Raw genomic sequence first — 19,023 nt, 5'->3', positions numbered from 1 at the left:
AGCTTCATCTGCATAAAAAGTATTCTAAAAAAGAATCCCTGTGATTAGCTTACTCTTAGGTTAGATGTTCTAATAAGGCTGAAATTCAAAATCAAAACCTTCGTGTGTCTGAGACCAATTAGTGGGCTAGTATTCCCTTCGTGCCGCTTCTGAATGGCCAAAGGTCCCCTGTTCTGGACCTGCCAATAAGGATGAGCAAAGCCAGCGGTCTGGAATAAATTGGATGCCAAGGATCTGTAGCAAATCATTAAATCACAGATAAAGCCTTTATAAAAGTTATGGTTTTCATTTTTACCTCCTTTATGGCCATTCTGAAATATTTCTTCACAGGCTGTGGAATTTTGTTATCTAAACATTCTCATTTTTCCTTAAAAAAATATTTATATATTATCTATATATGTATATATATACACACACACACACGTACACATACTATACACACACATATACATACACAAGAATTCCGCCCACTTTTTTAAAAAAAGTAATATACTTTCTGTATTACCGACAGATAGCTAGATAGATATGTGGAACTTGTGCCTTTTAAGCAAATACATTAACATTGTTTTATTTTTTATACTTCTGTATCTTTAATATGTGTGAGAACGTTACATATTAAATACAGCCGGTGTGTGATCTATACAATTGTTGTGCAAAGTCTATGTGAAAGTCTCATGGTGGCAGAAATGATCCGATTTTCCAATTATCGTATGTTTTCCACTTTTAACACTGACAGTCAAGTTGTCTAAAATAGCAAGTAAATACTGACTTGTTTGGGGAGTTTCATCTCTTTATTTGTCTTTGTGAAGGAGGACTTTAAAGAGATTTTTTTTTTCTGTATTATATATTGATACAGTACAATGCCAGGTGAAAAAAGAGCCTTAATAAAGCATGCATCACCCATACCCCTGTATGAGACCCCCGCAGAAGGGGCCACTTGCATAAGGCACCATTATTAAAATCTACAGTGCATTAACAGCTAGAAAACCAGAAATTAGTCCTCAAGGCATAAATAAGAGAAACTTAGCTGCATGAGAAAACAGTTTCTAAGCTTTAGTGGTTTTATCCACCCAACTGAGAAAAATTTTAGGATCTCAGTCTAATGTAACATTAGACTAGCAATTCCCAGCCCTAGCATTCTTGATACCCAACATATGCCCCACGTCTTCAAAGGGCATCACGAAATTCTCCAAAAAGGTAATTCAAATTCAGAATCATTTAAAAAATAATCCTATGCTGCACAACACCTTTCTGAAAGGGGGAGTGTTACAAAATCGACGGGGGCGGGGGGCTGAGGGGGGGGGATTGTGTATTGCCAGGCCCAGATGGCTAGGGATCACCCAATTTGACCAATCCTATCTTAGCTGCTCAGTAACTGGAATTAACATCGTTGTCCTGATTTTTAAGAATGGAAAGCAGATAGTTCCCCAGACCATGCATTACTTTTTGTCTTATAAGGAAAAGTTATCAATGTGTTATATTTGTAAATACACAGCTTATACAACGGGTAACAAATGAGCTCTGTTGTAGCAAGTAAACAAGCTACTTGACACATTGCACGTTTTTTTTGTTTGTTTTTTTGTTTTTTTTTTTTTCTCTCGTAGCTGCACCAGACACCGAAAGTTCTCTCACACGGGGAGGGGCTCCCCTCCCCACACCCATTCGCCACTCCGGGGGGTCTCGACCACCCACTCCCGCCCTCCATGGTTTCCCTTCTTTTTTTTTTTTTCTTCTTCTTCTTCTTCTTTTTTTTCTTTTCCTAAGGCGCAGACCCCACCCCCCGGGAAATGATTGGTGGTCATCTCATCTCGTGGTTTACTCCTCACACACAAAACATTCAAACTCCGCGCGTGCTGCCTCTCGCAGGCTTGCTCCTGCAAGGGGAAAGACTCTGCCTCCATCACTCAGTCACTAACTCACAGATCCTCCACATACAGGACACCCGACCATTAGCATTCTCAGTGCACATGCTCACGGCAAAGGCTTAGGGAGCACTCGGGAGATGGGTACCAGTGGCGAGTCCAGGGCCACCCAAACACCACACGCCGCGGGTGCTCTGCCGCTCCGACACGACGGTTTTCGCCCTCGAAAGACCTTCCAAGTAGAGGTCCTGGAGGCAAACTGGGTGGGGTGCGAAAATGGCATGCTTTGGCTGGAACGCGCACCCTCCTTCCACGGCTGTCTCTCAGCCCGGAAGCCTTTTAGCCCGCAGGATTCGCTGCTCTGCTCCCTCACAGGTGCCTCTTCATGTGGAGGGCCAGGTGGTCAGACCTGGAGAAACACCTGCAGGGCAAAGAGGCATCCCACACGTTAGGTCTCCCGCCTTCACAGAGGTTACAGACCCCGTGGCCTGCGCTCCTCCACCCCCAACCCCTCCAGAGGGAAGGTGGGACTCCATGGCCTTCAGGGAGGTTACAGACCCTCTGGCCTGCATGCCCTGACCCCAACCCCTCTAGAAGGGAACGTGGGACTCCGTGGCCTTCAGGGAGGTTACAGACCCCCTGGCCTGTGCTTCCTAACCCCAACCCCTCTAGAAGGAAAGGTGGGACTCCATGGCCTTCAGGGAGGTTACAGACCCCTCCGGCCTGAGCGCCCCGACCCCAATCCCTTCAGAGGGAAGGTGGGACTCAATGGCCTTCATGGAGGTTACAGACTCCCCTGGCCTGTCCTCCCCAACCGCATTCCCTCTAGAAGGGAAGGTGAGACTCTATGGCTTTCACAGAGGTTACAGACCCCTGGCCTATGCTTCCTAACCCCAACCCCTCTCCAAGGGAAGGGAGGTCTGCTCCGAGTCCCAGCCAGCTGGCCAGTCGGTTTTCTGGGGCAGGAAAATTCTAGCTGATGGGAATATACATCGAGGACGCCAATCAGCTTTCAGGAGAATTTCGCCTGACCTCATCATTCAACCATTGGAAGGACTGAAAGCCAGCCTTCTGAAAATATGAAGGAAATGCCTGTAGTCTCACGCACACAGAGCACAGGTCTCCCTAACTGGGGCAGCTGGCAGATTACAGACTCTCTCAAAAAGTCCAAGGCCGAGAAGAGGCGTGCGGGCATGGGACGGGCCACCCTGCCTTCCTCACTGCAGGCCTGTGCCTCTCCGGGGACGGCATTCGGCGCCCCTACGCTTTGTGCACGTACCTGTCACAGTGAGAACATTTAAAAGGCTTGGCACCAGTGTGCTTTCTGAAGTGTCTGGTTAACTCATCGCTTCTTGCAAAACGCCACTCACACCCTTCCCATGAGCATCTGTAAGGCTTTTCTCCTGGGAAGAGAGCACACGACAGGCACACCGTGACTTCGCTGAGGAGGAGGAGGTGTGCAGGGACAGGACGGGGAAGCAGCTGGACAAAGTGGACTCATCCGCGAGCTTGGGGGCCCGGCCTCGGCCCCCCGTGTCACGCCCCAGTGAAGGGCCGGGCGGGCACTCTGGGGGACACCCCGGGGTCCCTTCCTGACCTGGCCTGGGGCCCCCGAGGGCTGTGCAGGGGACCCAGGCCGGGCAGGGCCCACGTGACCAGTAATCAGAGTTACAGCGTAAGAATGACAAATACTCAGACTGGCGAAATACTTCTGAGGTGACGTGTCAGCCCACTGGACCCACAGCCCTGGCGGGGGCAGGGTTTTATTGCTTTCTCCATGGAAACGGTCTCTCTCAAGCACTTACTTTGTTCCTTCCTCACTTCCCTATGGAATGAGGCTTTGTACTTTCCTCCGGGAAACGGCATTTCTCTAAAACTGAGGTCATGAGTTTCTGGGAAACCCCATCCGAAGGCCTTCAAAGCACTTTCTAAATGACAATCAAATGGCCAAACTGACTGATCCCGGTCGGTCAGAGGATACACACGAACTTAGCTAAAAGTGCTACCCGAGGCCATTCAAGATTTGGCCTCTGCCCGTCCTCGAGCGAGCCGTCGGGGCAGACGGGGACCGGGGTCCTGACGCCAGCAACGCCGGGGACCCTGACCTGAGGGCTCCAGGGTCCCCTCTCGGCCCTGGGGCAGGCCAGAACTTACGGTGACCCCCTCGGCCAGAGCCCCCCTTGCCCTGTGCCCCGGGGACTTTGGGCTTCTGCACCCAGCTGGCCCGGCGTAGAGAACACATGGTCATGCTCCCTTATCTGACCCACCCCAGTCCTTTCAAATGGGGTTTCATCCCAGTCGTGCACTTTGATCGCAAAGTTGTTTGTTTGTTTGTTTTTGTTTTTTAAACTGGCATCAGAAACAGAGGCCGCGGGAGACACGGGGAAGCTCCTGGGAAGCGGCCAGGGGCCAGCACGTGGGTCCAGCTGCCACCCCTCAGCCCCGCGGACGCCCCCGCCCCCAACCCTCGAGTTCCAGTACAGAAAACCGGAGGCAAGTCCCCGCCACGTGATGCCCGGGCACGCGGGCGATCCCATCCCCGGGAAGGTCGGAGTGAGTGAGGGGTGGGGTGGGGGCGGAGAATGGATTTACCTCGTCTGTTTAATCTGAAAGTCTCACCCGATCCGGGCACACACGTCCAGTCTTTCAGCTCCTACTCTGTCCTCCCCAGAGACCCAACTCTTTTGGGGAAGCATGAGGTGAGGATGTGTCTGCTCTGCCAGCCTCCGGCCGAGCCCCGGCCCCCTCCCAGGGCTGGTGCGATGCAGTGGCGCCCACCAGCGGCCCACCTCCCGCGTCGCAGGAGGGACTGACCTGTGTGAGTGCGCTGATGTGCTTTCAAGTGGGAGCTTTTGGTGTAAACTTTCCTGCAGCCGTTAAAGTGGCAGCGATGCACCCGCCTCCGGCCATCCGGGGAGGCGTCCCCGCTGCCCTTGTCACCGGGCTTCCCCGCAGTCCCTCCGCGCACCTTCCCGGGGGGGTGCAGCTCGCCGGGCACGCAGCCCCACAGGTGAGAGGGCTCCCTGCTCAGTTCCGGGGACGACGGGGGCGTGGAGGTGGCCGACGAGCTCAGGGTCCCCGAGTTGACTAAGACTTCGCCAATGGGGTCGGAGGTAAATTTAGTGGTGGGAGAAAGTTCCTCGGAGCTGTCGGAGGACTCGCTGCTCACGTCGGAGTTCAGGCTGTTGGTCTCCAGGTTGTAAGCAAAGCCGGGGCTGTTCAGAGCATCCTCGGGGGGGCTGGAGGAAAGCTTCAGGTCCGGGTCCTCCTTTTTCTCCCGAGCCAGGATGATTTTGGTCCACAGATCCTCCTGGCTGTCGAACTTGATTTCGGAGGCTGACACATAGCAGGGTTCGCTCTGGAGGTAGCGTTCCAACTCCAGGCAGGTCTGTGCGGAAGGAACCACAAGAAGACACGTGATCGTGATGACAACGAACCGTGTAACCGAAAAGAAAAAAAAAAAAAAAAGCACATTTCCAAAAACATGCAGGAATCAAGGGCAAACAGACTGTGGCCGTGGAGCTGGCTGCACCATCGCGTCTCTAGGAGAGCGAGGGGAAAGCGGTTTCTAGGAATGGAGGCGCTTTCCGGAGAAGGGCCCCCGCAGGCCGGACCAGTGGCCACAAGGGCTGCCGGTCACCGGGCTGTCTTTGCCTTGGTTACCAGCAGTGACGTGACTACCGAGTTTCTGTAAACCACACAGGGAACACCGGCCTCAGGCACGTGCTCCCGAGACAGGCTTAAGCAGATGACCTGACAGTCTCGAGAGACATCCCTGCGCATCAAGGAAGGCTCGGGCCACCCTCCTCGGTGGCGCACGAGACAGAGAGGCCGCGGTGCACGCGAGGCAACGTGCCGTGACATTGCATGGGTCTTTCTTTAGAGACACGGGGGCCGGGAGCCCGGGGCCACACTCGGCGAGCGGACGCAGCGAGCTGATGGTCTGTGTTCAGGGACCCCGGGGAGCGGCGGGTAAACCAGCCCCGGCTCCCGTAGGGCCCCGACCCAGGAGGCTTTCAAAGATAGGCCATTCCCCAGGGCAGCAGGGCCCTGCTCGCACACAACTTTCAGGACTTCCACGGTGGGGAGAGGAAAACAAGAGCCTCGACCACAGGAGTGCAGAAATCCTTCCAGAATGGCCATCTGCTATTGTAAACGATGCAGGACGGGAAATTCCTCCCCGGCCCTGCTGGGAGTCCCACAGTGGACAAGAACTTTATCTCCTGGCCAAGAGTACAACTGTATGAGTCATCACTCGGTTTCTTTCACGCAATGCCAAAGGAGACTTCCTTTTTGAAATTCTGACCAGCGGCCAAGAAAGGACCCGGTTCAAATATACATGCAGAGTGTCATGGACAGTGCCCCCTCCCCAGCCGCACAACCAACCTTTCAAGAAGCTACAACTGCCGAGACACCAGCATCCCCTCTCCCCACCATCTCAAACTTTCTAGCCACTGGAAAAGAAAAACGGTAGGAAACATTTTAGGATTAAATTGTGTCTGCCCTTATCTTTACTAGGATCAACTGCCTGCATGTCCATATAAGGCTGGTCTATACACCACGGCAATTCGACAGATTTAAATGTCTACAGTGCACTGGGCTCATTGCAGCAAATCGTTTTCAGGACTGGCAAAGCCGACCCCAAGGGCTCCTGCTTGCTTGCTTACTTAGCAACTGTGCCCTGCTGCTACGGAATACGGCACAGCCCCGTCCCCCTCCCCGCAGACTCGTCACACAGCGAGCGTGAGCAAGCGGGGGGGGGGGCGGGGGGGGGACGACAATCATTGTTTTCTCTCTTGTGCCCTCAAATTAGACATCTGAGTTCCAGTGCCCACTACAGGGTTCCGAGAAGCAGTGTTCCGAGGAGCGGCGGCAGGCAAGGTACGTTGCTGATGCGCCAAGGAGAAAGGAAAGCACATTTGCCTCGATCCTGTTAAACTTTCATAATCTGGCTAATTTGAAATCTCCATTATGCTGATAAGCACTGGGGACCGAGACGGAGCTCTTGGAGAGTTTAAAAGGCTCCGGAGGCGACCGGGAGCTCAGCCTGGCTTGGGGCCCAAATCCCAAATGCCCGAAGGAAACTACTTAGATCAATTTCAATCACGTCCTAGGGAGCAGCTTCTTTAGGAGGAAGGGGGGGGAGGGGAGAGGAAGGCAGGATCGGGCTTGGAACAATTAAGCAGGCATGTGAAGGTTGCAACACTTTGCATTTCATCCCTTTTAAAAGCTTTCTAGGCTTTGAAACGCACAGAATATGTTTGATCTGCTAATTCACTTTGTGACAAAAAGCAAACAGCCAGGCAGGGCACGGAGACAGCCCCGACCCCTCCTTCTATCTTTTTAAAGACAATGGGACAAGTGTCACAATCTCTCTTCTCCCTTCAGGCAATCCTCACGAATTGGGGGAGTGGGAGGAGGTGGGGGGGGAGAAGAGGTTAACTTTCCTAAATGTCCAATGTCAAAAAACTCCAGTTCCACTAAAAAAAAAGAAAAAGAAAAAGAAAAAGAAAAAAAAAAGAAAGAAAAGAAAAAAACAGGAAAAAAAAAACATGCCGGAAACCGAGACTCTTCTCCTCAAACTCAGACTTGAAGCAATTTGGACCGGCTCATTGTCATATGACTGAGAAGTCACTGGTTGTGCAAACATTGTTGGCTTTTTTTTTTTTTTTCCTCCTCTCTCTTTCTGGTCAACAAAAGACGCAGGTAAAGAAAAACAAGGCAGATCGAAACACATCTTAAGGATTTCCAAAGAGGAAGGAGAAACTGGAAATGGCCCAGGAGGGACAACGAGCTGGTGGAAAGATTTCACTGGTGACATTTTTAATTGGGGGGGGGGGGACAAAAACTGTCAGTACAAACATAAAAAAAAAAAAAAAAAAGCAAAACACAAACGATTTCTCCATTTCGGAAAAAAAAAAAAAAAAGGCAACAACAAACCCTTGGCACTGTACGGCGGCTCCCAGGAGCAGCTCCAGCGGCGGAGAGTGGAGCTGCTGGGAGCAGCAAAGTTCTGCCCAGGGCTGCCCAGGGCAGAAGCCGCGAGCCCGGGGCTGCCCTCCCGAGGCTGCGCCCCTGCAGCCCGGGCCCCGGCCGCCGCGCCGCGCTCCGGTGACAGCCCTGCTCCGCGCCGTCCCCGGCTCCTCGCAGGTGCCTCCCGCACGCACGCAGCACAGGCTCGTTCTCAGGCTCAGGATTTTATGTATTTATTTTATTTTTTTTATTTTTAACAAAATGTACGCAAACCATCCAAAACAAAAAACAAAAAAAACAAAAAACAAACAAAAAAAAAACAAACAAACAAAAAAAAAGAAAAATAAGAGAAGGAGGAGGAGGAGGAGGAGCGCGCACGCCGGAGCGCCGAGCATCCAGCCCGCGCGGGCTTGCACGGTGCTGGCGGCCCGGGCACCTGGCCCCGCGAGCGCGGCTTACCTGTTGCCAGTACTCCTCCAGGGAGGGCAGCGCCGAGAAGTAGCCGGTCTCGTGCACGATCTGCAGCTCCTGGAAGATGCTGCACATGGGCAGTACGTCCATGTCGGGCTGGAAGAGGCAGTCCCCGCCGCCGCCGAGAACGCAGGGAGCTGTGCGGGCTGGAGCCGGGAGCGCAGCGGCCGTGCCTGCAGCGCCGGGGAAAGTTTCATGCAAACTCAGCGCGCAGCAGTGAGGCGCCGCGGGTTCGGATCCTGCCGGAGCCCGGAGACGCGCTCGCGAGCCCACACAATATTTGCAAACACCGGACTGACTGCAAACGTAACCCCTGCAAAACTTCCCTATTCAAAGCTCCGCTGCCAGCCTCCCCCCTCCTCCCCGCCCGGCTCCCCCCACTCCCTCCCCCCACGTGACTCGCCCATGCCCGCCCCGCGCGCCGCCCAATCACGCTGCGCCCGGCCCGGGGGCCGCGCGCCGGTGATGTCAGCTCCGGCCAATGGCGGGCGGCGACTCACAGCGGCCCCGCCTGGCGTGACCGAGCCTCTCCGTCAGCCGCCCGGCCATTGGCCCAATTCGAACTTCAGGCGGCGCTGATTGGACGGCGTCCTCGCAGGCTATTTTTAGCAGGGTATATAAGGCGCGGGCCGCCGCGCGCCGGAGGAGTCGGCGCTGGGAGGTGCGGGCCGAGCGGCTCAGTGCGCCCGCGGCCGCCCGACCGGCCGAGCCGCTCCTCCGCCCGCGCCCGGGCCCGGACCCGGACCCCGGACCCCGGACCCCCCGCTCCCGCTCCCCGCTCCCCGGCCGCGTCACCCAGGCCCCGGGACGCTCCGCGCCCCGCCCCCCGGACCCGGTCCCGGTCCCGGTGCCCCCGCCGAGCCGCTCCGTGCGCCGCGCTGCCCGGCCGGCCGCCCTCGGGCCTCCGCGCCCCGGCCCCGGCCCCGGCCCCGGCCCCGGCCCCGGCCCCGGCCCCAGCCCCGGCCCTGCCCCCGGACGCCCCTCCGTCCCCCCGCCCCGCGGCCGCCCCGGGCCTCGCCTCCGCCCTGGCATCCTCTGCCCCCGCCCCCGCCGTGCACCCGCCCCGCCCCCCGTGCGTGCCCCCTGCCCCCTCCCGTGCATCCTCCCCTGCCTCCCTCGCCCATCCTCCCTGCTCCCCTCGCCCATCCTCTGCCCCCCCTCCCCCCCCGTGCATCCTCCTCGGCCCCCCTCATCCATCCTCTGCTCCCCTCACCCATCCTCCTCTGCCCCCCTCACCCGTCCTCCCTGCCCCCCTCACCCATCCTCCTCGGCCTCCCCCCTCCCATGCATCCTCCCCTGACCCCCTCGCCCATCCTCCCTGCTCCCCTCGCCCATCCTCTGCCCCCCCTCCCCCCCGTGCATCCTCCTCGGCCCCCCTCATCCATCCTCTGCTCCCCTCACCCATCTTCCTCTGCCCCCCTCACCCGTCCTCCCTGCCCCCCTCACCCATCCTCCTCGGCCTCCCCCCTCCCATGCATCCTCCCCTGACCCCCTCGCCCATCCCCTCTGCTCCCCTCGCCCATTCCCTCTGCCCCCCTCACCCATCCTCCCCTGCCCCCCTCCTCCATCCTCCTCTGCCCCCAGTGCATCCTCCTCGGGCTTCCCCCTCTCCCGTGCATCCTCCCGTGTCCCCCTCGCCCATCCTCCTCAGCCCCCCCCCCGTCATCCATCCTCTCTGCCCCCCTCGCCCATCCTCCCCGCCCCCGTGCATCCTCCCTGCCCCCCCACCCATCCTCCTCTACTCCCCTCACCCATCCTCTTCTGCTCCCTCATCCGTCCTCCCTGCCCCCTCACCCATCCTCCTCTGCCCCCCTTGCCCATCCTCCCCTGCCCCCCTCGCCCATCCTCCCCTGCCCCCCTCGCCCATCCTCCCCTGTCCCCCTCACCCATCCTCCTCTGCCCCCCTCATCCGTCCTCCCTGCCCGCCTCACCTATCTTCCTCTGTGCCCCTCATCCAATCTCCTCCGTCCCCTGCCTCCATCCTCTTCTGCATTCCCTGTCCATCCTCTGTCCTCTGATTGACTCCGTCTCCTCTGACCCGTCTGTGTCCCCCGTCCACCCTCCTCTACCTCTCCTATCTTGCACTATCTCCCTCCATGCTCCTCTGTCCCCCACCCTCTTCTGTCCTCCCACCTTGTCCCCCTCTGTTCCTCTCTGTCCTCTGCTCCTACCTCATTCCCCCTCTGTCCTCATCCTCTTCTGTCCCCCGTCCATCCTCCTCTGTCCCTCAGTCCCCCTCCGCTCTGTCCCCTCCATCCCTCCCCTCCAACTCCAGATCCACCCAACCCCCTCTGGAGGGGGACGGGGAGGTTGGGTGGCTTTGTATTCCCCTCCACCCCCTCAGCCCTCAGGCCCGCCTTGCTGGTGACCCCGGGAGTTGGGGTACAGACCCAGTGTTTTGAGGGTCCAGAAGCCCCACCAAGCAGGGCCTGACCTGCTGGGACAGCATCGGAGTCTCTCCCTGACTCCCTCTCTGGCACACACACACACACCGTATGCCTGGGAAACCTGCCTACCCTGCAGAGAAAGGGTCAGAGAGGCCTGGAAGATTCATGCTGGATTTGCTGGCTCTTGACTGGGGTACTTTAGGATAAAGTAGAGGTTTTACACTTGGATTTGGTGAGAATTTTGGCCTTGAACAAGGAAATGCTTTGTAACTGGTTCTCAGGGTCCCAGGCCTAGAACAGCATCCCGAGTGCCTGTGCACCTGTTAAAGATGCAGTTTTCGGGATCCAGGCCCGGACCCCACAGAATCTGAAGCTGGGGTGGGGTGGGGCTGTCCAGCACTGTGTTTGGACAAGCTCCCTTCACGCAATCTGTTGCCCACGGAGGTTTTGCCAACCAAGGATCTAGAACATAACGTGTCCGTGTACCTGTTACCTGTAGCACAGAGCGGCCCGCACCCTAGGAAGATGCAGAGTCCGCATCCCATTGGGTGGAGCCTGTCTATCTAGCAGAGCTGCAATCTCAAAGAACCCTCAGCGAGGTTAACAAGGAAGCTTTTCCTCTGAATGTGCAAACCATTTAAATTAGGATGCTGCTGACATTCAACGTGTTTTTTTTTTTTTCCGGTATGAATTATGTCCTAAAATATACCATAATGTTCATTTTCAAGAAAAAATGCCAAGACCACAAAGAATGTGCATTTTAAAATTCAAAATGGAAAACTGAATTATAACTAGTAGTTTCATTTTTATCTCAGAGAGCTTAATGAACATCTCTTTGAGGTTTTCAAAAACGTAGCGTGTAAAAGAAATCCGGGAGGGTCTCGTATGTTGGATTTTCACAGATGAGAGCAGATGGGAATATACCAGGTTTATGACCCTGTAAGGTTCTAGCCAGGGGCCTTTGTTTGGGGATCCAGAGTGAGAAAAGGTTATTGGCTCATTGTACCTACGACGTAGAGTCTGTGAAGATGATCCAGAATGGATCGATGCAAGTTATCAGTGGCCTGTGTGCGTCTCACTTTGCCCCAGGAACCGAGGGTGTCCAGGCTTCCATAGGTGCGACCGGCACCTTGGGTCTATTTCCAGGAACTGAGATGGTTTGGCCTCGAACCAGCCACGGGTTGAGCCGACCTGGTGACCAGCAGCTGGTCATATGTGGGATGTAGTTCCAAGAAGGTGGTTTTATTGGGGTAGGATCTTCTCAGTCATCAGCAGCCGTTGCCAAAGGAAGCAGGAATCCAGAGACGAGGCAAGGGGGCAAAGCCGGCATCCCCGGCGTGCGGAGGAAGGCCAGGGGAAGGGTGGGGAGTCCTCCCCAAGTCCAGGTAAGGGAACGGCTCTGTGCAACGTGTATGGGCATCACGGTTATGGTGCCCTAGGTACCTTTTGAACCATTAACTAGTCATTATTTTAACCATTTTCCTGATCTGCATTCCTATAAAACGTAGGTTTGTCCTTGTCTCTTGCGTGTGCTGACAAATACTTAGACAAATACTTACAAATACTTGGAAGTATTCTATATACTTAGAAGTTTATCTTTAGGAGGGTGAACCTAATTGGGCATCATATGGATACACTCAAAATGGTAATTCTCAGGAAAAAAAAATAAAATGGCATAAAAACAGGATACGTAGACTGGTTTTCAAAAACCATAAGCTCTGGGAGCTCCCATTGCACCCAGGAGCCATCCAGCTCGTGTTATTCATGCCATGTGACGGGCCAGGTATTTGGGACTCCTACATTTGCAAAACAGGCACAGCTCCCTGGGCGGGGGAGGCTGGAGCTACACGGGAGGGAGCTATCTTAAAACAGAGGCATTTCTGTTCCTGGTATAAGCAGCTACTTGGGGGAGAAACAGTGTCAGCCTCCCATGAGAAGAAAGTGTGCGTGGGATCTGAGTTATACTAGTCACAGCTGATTTCTAAAAAGATCAGCCCAGAAGATTCAGAGAAGGCCAGGCACTGGGAGAGGGGGGAGTGCGGCATGGTATTTAGGCTCTGGTTATCCTTGCTACACGAGTGGCCTCGGTCACATCCTTGAAATAGGAGATGGAAATGTCTGTTGGACTCCATTTGGTAGAATTGAAAGATGAGGCATTAAAACCCCCCGCTTATGACAAATAAGCATTTCGTACATTGAAGGCAGTATTTCAATTATTCAACATACATCCATCTCTTCAGTTTGCTGTTATTTGTTTTATAAACCCCCAACCAGCCCCCTACCCCCCCGACACACTTTTTTTTTTTTAATTGATGAGTGAATGTAGACAGTACAATGAAGTCACCTCTGAGGGTCACAGCCAATCAGAGGCAACATGGGGTCCCAGTCAGGTCCAATCAATAAATAACCCCAAAAGAGCACCTCTGGGGCCCCTGGGTGGCTCTGTTGGTTAAGCACCTGACTCTTGGTTTCGACTCAGGTCACGATCTTGAGAGTTGTGGGGTCGAGCCCCACATTGGGCTCCACACTCAGAGGGGAGTCTGCTGGAGACTCTCCTTCTCCCTTTCCCTCTGCCCCTCCCCCACTCTCTAAAATGAATAAATAAAACCTTAAAAAAAAAGGAAAAGCCTCTCTGCCACACTCCACCCTGCAGATTCTCTTCCCCCGCACCCCTTCTTGCTCTGTCCAAGCTGTGGGGAGAAAATCCTAAAGTCCAGCTGGTGAGCGCCTACCTCCCCATCTCCCTCTGCTCTCCATCTGTCCTTCTGGTAGTCGCACTCCCCACTGTCTTCAGAGGCTCAGGACCCCTCTCCGTGAAGGTCCCAGGCTCTTCCCTCTCCGGGTTCATGGTGGGGTCTGACCCTTGGGGCATCCCGGTGCCGATTCCTTACCTTTTTATATCACTAACTTCTCTTTGGCACATTTAGAAAAACATGGCTTAAAATAAAGTTTGCGTTTTAAGGCTAACTTTCAGCTTAAAGATGTATGGGATGAGCTATGGGCTCTGGGCCCTTCCTATTGTATATAACTCAGGCAGGGCTCTTCAGACGAGCCTTATGAAGGCTGATCCGAGGGTCCTTCCAACAAGGCCCCCAATGATACTGCTCTTTTGGGCAAGAAGCTGCTTTTGTTTCATTATGGGTTTGGTCTTATTACAAAACATCAATTGCTATATGCCATTCAAATGTAGATTCGCTCTTTAAATAACTATTAGGGCTGAGAATAGCTAATAAGGAAAGTTCTCAAAGTGATCTTTTTTTTTTTTTTTTTTTTTAGTAGATGCTCAGCTTGGTTTATCACCATATGGAATGTGCTCAGCACCCTGGCCATGGCGCCTCCGGGGCACCCAAGGGGGAGAATTCCTACACACCTAAGGCTGCGGTTTTATGGTGCTCTTCTGAAAATATCATAATGAACTCCGGGATATTTGGTAACAGTGGGAAAATATGTTGCTATCTACCAAAGTTTCATAGAAGGAAATGCAAAAAGGAGAGGTGAATTAATCCACACTCGACAAACACGTGCCCTGTGTCGGGCACTATGCGGATCCCTTTCCATGTTATTCCACTTGGTGCCCACACCAAATTTCATGCTGTGAAAAAACAAATTTAAAGCTCAGAGAAAGTTGTGTGATTTGCTAAGTGTCAGGGTCTTAACCCTGGTCTCCCTCATCTCCGTAGACGGCCTACCGTCCACCTGTCCAGGCCTTCTCAAGCAAGATTCTCACCCTGGACTGGGCACGAGGAGCTCTAAGGTGGCCCAGGGACCCCTGACCTGCACCACCCCTCCTCCTGAGCGTAGATCATCCCTTACCGTCTGCTGACTTGAAGTTAATCAAAAAGGAGGTTATCTTGGGGGGGTGGCTCTGACCTAAAGGAATGTCCTTTACAAGGAAGTGAAGCCCAAAGGGACGGTTCAAGATATAAATGCCCAGAAATTCAAAATGGAAGGGAACATCCCTAATCTGAGAAAGGACGCTTGTCCTGCCCGGCAGTAGCTCGCTCTGGGCTCCTGGGGAGAGCGGGGTACGTTCTCAGTTCTGACCTAACTTCTGTGCATCTGTGCTGGATTGGGGAGTGCTGGGTTTTCTCAATGTTCCCACCTCTTGCCCCCAGGGCAGCCAGACTTTCTGGTACCTGTTGGAGGAAGGTTGTTAAAGGAGAGAGTCCCACACCTCTCCTGCCAGGACAATGCTACCTCCTGGCCCGCAGGACCTGGCTCCTGCCTCTGCCCCAGCTCTGGAAGGCTTTGGCTTCCTTTGAGACCAGGGTCTGGGGGTGTGGGTGGGGTTTCATGCTTCCTTCCCACGTGGGGTGCAAAGGGGCAGCAGGAAGAGCAGAGGGAGGTCTTCACTCTCCTGCCCTGCCCACCCATCTGTCTTGTGAGCACCTGGTGGGGGTCTGTGGAAAGAGCATGCAGGGGAGCGTGAGTCTCAGGCTCCCATTTATTCCAGACTGTCTGTCACGCCAGCCCACACTTAAGGGTTAACAAATTATTCCAGTATTACTGTTTTCTCCCATGGAGCCTGCCTCTTCCTACTTTGCCAAAGGTAAGGGTATGTGGATGGCTTCTTGTGCATCTTTGCACTTTTGAGATTCAGTTTCCATGGGGGTCTGCCACCTGCTGCTCTCAAATAGGCTAAAGAAAATGAGGATTTTGTAGATTATCTGACTTTTCTTGTTATTAGGATGTAAAGGAGCAACATTCTCCTATGACTTTCTTCATCCTGGTCAGAAATGAGCGCCAGAGACATCCAGGTGGGCACAGAAAGTCTTCAGCAAATGCAAGGAACACCCGAGGCAGACTTCGGCCCAATGTCACATCTTATACGGAAAATCATTTTGAGACAGATTACAGAGTAAATGAAGGACTAACCTATAAAGCTTCCAGAAGAAAACATAGAGTCAAATCATCATGACGTGATGGTAGGCAAAGTCTTCTTGGATAGAATACAGAAAGCCATACTATAAAGAAAAAAAAATATTTTTTTCCTGATTGATAAGTTAAACTTCACCAAATTTAAAACTTCATCAAAAGACACCACCAAGAAAATGAATAGACAAAGTCACAGACTGAGAGAAAATATTCTCAACACATATATCTAACATCAAACAGGTATCCAGGGTAGATACAAGTCAATAATAATTTTTTTTTTCAAAAAGATAAAAAATAGGAAAAATACTTGAACACATACATAAATGACTCATACACGCATGAAAACATGTTTAAGATTATTTGTCATTGGGAAATGTGAAATAAAATAAAATTTAAAAAAAACCTCACTAGAATAGCTAAAGTTAAGAGGACCCATGACATCAAGAGTTGGTGGAGATGTGGGGGGAGGGTCACCAGAACTTTCCTACGCTATTGATGGGGGTGTGATGCTGGCCGTTTTTAATAAAGCCAAACATATTCCTACGCTATGAGTCAGCTCTCCATCTTGTAGACATTTAGTTAAAAGCACTGAAAGAACATGTTCTCAAAGATTTTTCTGCAAGATCATTCACAGCAGGTCAGCCATAATGGTCAAAACCTGGAAACTGCCCAGGTGTCCATCAGCAGGAGGGGTGGTATTTCTGTATAATGTGGTACTGCTCGTCGCTGCATGCAGCGTCAGGAATGTGTCTCAGAGACATCAGGCTGAGTGAAAGAAGCCTTGCACACAGGAATAGCTCCTGAGAGAGTCAGAATACATCAAGTTCTAGACAAGGGGAAACTAATGTTTGCTTGACTTTGGTAGGCAGGGGTGGAGATTGACTGAGAGAGGACATGAGAGAGTTCTCTTGGTGATGGGTGAGGGTGATAGTGATGAGTGATGGCGATGGGCAAAGGATGCTGGTGATGGTGACGATGGTGTTGGTGATGATGGGGATGATGGTGGTGTTGACAGTGATGGTGATAATGGTGATGGTGGTTTGTGAGGATGATAATGATGACGGTGTTGACAATGATAGTGATGATGGTGATGGTGGTGATGGTGGTGATGACAGTGGTGACGATGACGGTGATGTGATGGTGGTGGTATTGGTGGTGATGGTGTTGGTGGTGATGGTGGTAATGGTAGTGTTAGTGATGGTGGTGGCGGCGATGATGGTTGCTGGATGGTGGACCCGCTCTATAACTGGATATAGGTGTGTGGTTACATAAGTGATTGCATTTGTTTGAACTGATCCAATGGTACATTGTGCATGAGAGGTTTTAGAAGTTGTTTGAAGCCATCCAGCCAGGAAGAAGGAGACGTGATCTTTCCTCAGAGCTTGGCTGTACACTCCGCTGAGACAAGTGTTCTTGTGTTCCTGGCTCATAGATCTGAAAGCTAAGGTGAGGAGACACAGCTCGCTTGTCCAAGGTCACCCGGCGGAGGGTGGCCGACCCAGGCTGGAGCAAGTGGAGCAGAGGGTGATGTCTGTGGGCTCGCAGCTCAAGCCCTGCAGCGTTGGGATGGAGGAGCGTGACTGGAGTTTGGGTGGGGGCCGTGTGAGCCGAGCCCAAAGGCACAGCCACCACGCCATGTGACTGTAGCCGTGGGAACCCACGGGAAATGCTGCAGATTTGCTTCGGAGGAACATCACTGGGCTTTGGTAGCAAGGAGGTGAGGCTGGGGTGGTGAGCTCTGGGGCCTACTCATCAGCCTTTAGGGGGGTCTCGCTCGCACTGGGCTGTCACACAACCGCGGCCACTGCCTCGTCCAAATTCCTGCTGATTTGATCGGCCAACGTGCACCCCTTCATTTGGTACCTGAGAGCCCTCTAACTGTGCCCTGCATCTCCGCCCAAATGCACCCCCTAGAGCCGTCCCCAGAACCCTATCAACATGCCGGGCACCTCGTCGCATCATCTGGTGCCTCCGTACCAATGGCCCCGGGGCCGTGACTGTGTTATTCCTCCCCAGGTCTGTGAGCTGCTCGTGAGGGGCCCGAGCTCCCCTGTGTGGATCTCACTGCCACGGCAGATGGGGCTTATGGCTCAGGTCAGAAATGCAACTCAGTTACCTCCGTGAGTAGTTAGGTGCTCAGGAGGCAGGTTTCCCGAGTTTACCTGTGCAGAGGTGTGCTGTCGTCTTGCGTGACAGCTACTCAGGAAGGCTTCTTTTCCCTAGGAGACTGTCGGCGTCCCAGAAGTAATGATGAGTGTTGCCGTCCTTCTTGCCTCTGCAGTTGTCAGCAGGCTCTCGCCTTAAGAGAATTTTCTAGAGGCAGTCATGTTGCCTCCTCACTCTGCGAGGAGGCCTCTAAACATTGAGATTCAGAGCTAGGGTTTAGAAGAGGATAAGAAGAAAAGGGAAGGTTGCCAGAAATTAATGATTGACGCATTTGGTATAAATCCAAGGCTTGTCATTGAGCATTAAATTGCTAAAGATGAAAAAGAGAAAGAGAACAAGAGAGAACTTAAAAATAAAAAAAAAAACTTATAGTTAAATAAAAGAATTGCAGACTGGCGATTACAAGTAAGATTAAAACTCTGCTGTTGTAAATTAAATAAAGTGGGATTATGTTTGCCGGCGAACACCTTTAATCTTATTTTCATCTACTGTGTTCTAAATCAGAAGGACCTACAAGCGGGCCTGCTAAAAACTCAGCAATCACTAAGACTTTCCCTAGGAAATCAGGTTTCACAAGCAGGTTAAAAATAGAGCTCAGGTCAGAAATGGTCAGAGATGGTCTTCAGGTATGGAGCACCTGCAAGTACGTACTGCGCAAATAAATAACCCTGCGCAGGCCAGCAGGGTGTCTACACCGTCTTTTAGCGCCGTGGAAACTCATGGCTTCAGTTGATGGTTTATGCCTTTGTCTCCTCTAGCAGGCTGATAACAAAGAGCAGGCTCATTCCTTTTTCATAACTAGCTCTTAGCTGATGTAGCAGCCACTCAATAAATACTTTTTGAACGAACGCGTCTCTGAGTGGCTGTGTGCATCGGTACGGAGACGGGATGTATCTGTAGGCTAGTGATGTCACTTCAAAGTATTTTCTAATTTTAGTAAATGAAGATAAGATTGGTTCTTTAATTTTACTTCACTTCCCCTCCCCCCTCTTTTTGCTCATCTAGAAATTAAGACAAAGGATGAGTCTTTGTCTCCTGAAGAAGTCATAGTTTATTTTATGTTAGGTCCGAAATTGCTTTCTACTTAGGAACTATCTAAGCGGTGGTCCTGAATAAATGTACCTCCAAGGGATAAATTACGGGCTAGCTCAGAAATATCTTCAAAAATTATATTCTATTGTTTGCTGGAGAAATTGAAGGAAGAAAAAATATAATGAACTGTTGAATGGGGTGACCCTCTAGGTTTCAAATGGCCCGTCATGGTGCACTTGGCTGTTCCTGGATTCGCC

General features: G+C 52.7%; 1 protein-coding gene across 2 annotated transcripts; it reads right to left on the bottom strand.

Annotated features, from left to right (window-relative positions):
• Nucleotides 1-361: 361 nt before the first annotated feature.
• On the bottom strand, nt 362-8,684 carry KLF6 (KLF transcription factor 6). Of its 2 annotated transcripts, none has more exons than XM_072825943.1 (4): nt 8,295-8,684; nt 4,677-5,250; nt 3,142-3,265; nt 362-2,283 (listed from the first exon to the last, which is right to left on the bottom strand). In XM_072825943.1, the coding sequence occupies exons 1-4, from the start codon at nt 8,394-8,396 to the stop codon at nt 2,232-2,234; spliced, it is 852 nt and encodes a 283-aa protein (XP_072682044.1). In that variant the 5' UTR covers nt 8,397-8,684; the 3' UTR covers nt 362-2,231. The 2 variants fall into 2 exon arrangements, 1 of the variants encoding a protein (XP_072682044.1); XR_012031063.1 differs by having other exon boundaries at nt 1,679-2,283; nt 4,455-5,250; nt 8,295-8,661.
• Nucleotides 8,685-19,023: the final 10,339 nt, after the last annotated feature.

The sequence above is a fragment of the Canis lupus genome, chromosome 5 (genome assembly GCF_048164855.1).
Source record: "Canis lupus baileyi chromosome 5, mCanLup2.hap1, whole genome shotgun sequence".
Classification (NCBI taxonomy): Eukaryota; Metazoa; Chordata; class Mammalia; order Carnivora; family Canidae; genus Canis; species Canis lupus.
The sequence above is the reverse complement of the archived record's forward strand: the minus strand, read 5'-3'. Positions and strand labels throughout refer to the sequence as shown.

Coding starts and splice junctions, on each gene's coding strand:
- KLF6 (XM_072825943.1), bottom strand. CDS start 8,396: ATGGACGTACTGCCCATGTGCAGCATCTTCCAGGAGCTGCAGATCGTG. Junction 5,251..8,294: donor TGGAGGAGTACTGGCAACAG/GTAAGCCGCGCT, acceptor CCTTCCGCACAG/ACCTGCCTGGAGTTGGAACG. Junction 2,284..3,141: donor AAATGTTCTCACTGTGACAG/GTACGTGCACAA, acceptor TTTGCCCTGCAG/GTGTTTCTCCAGGTCTGACC.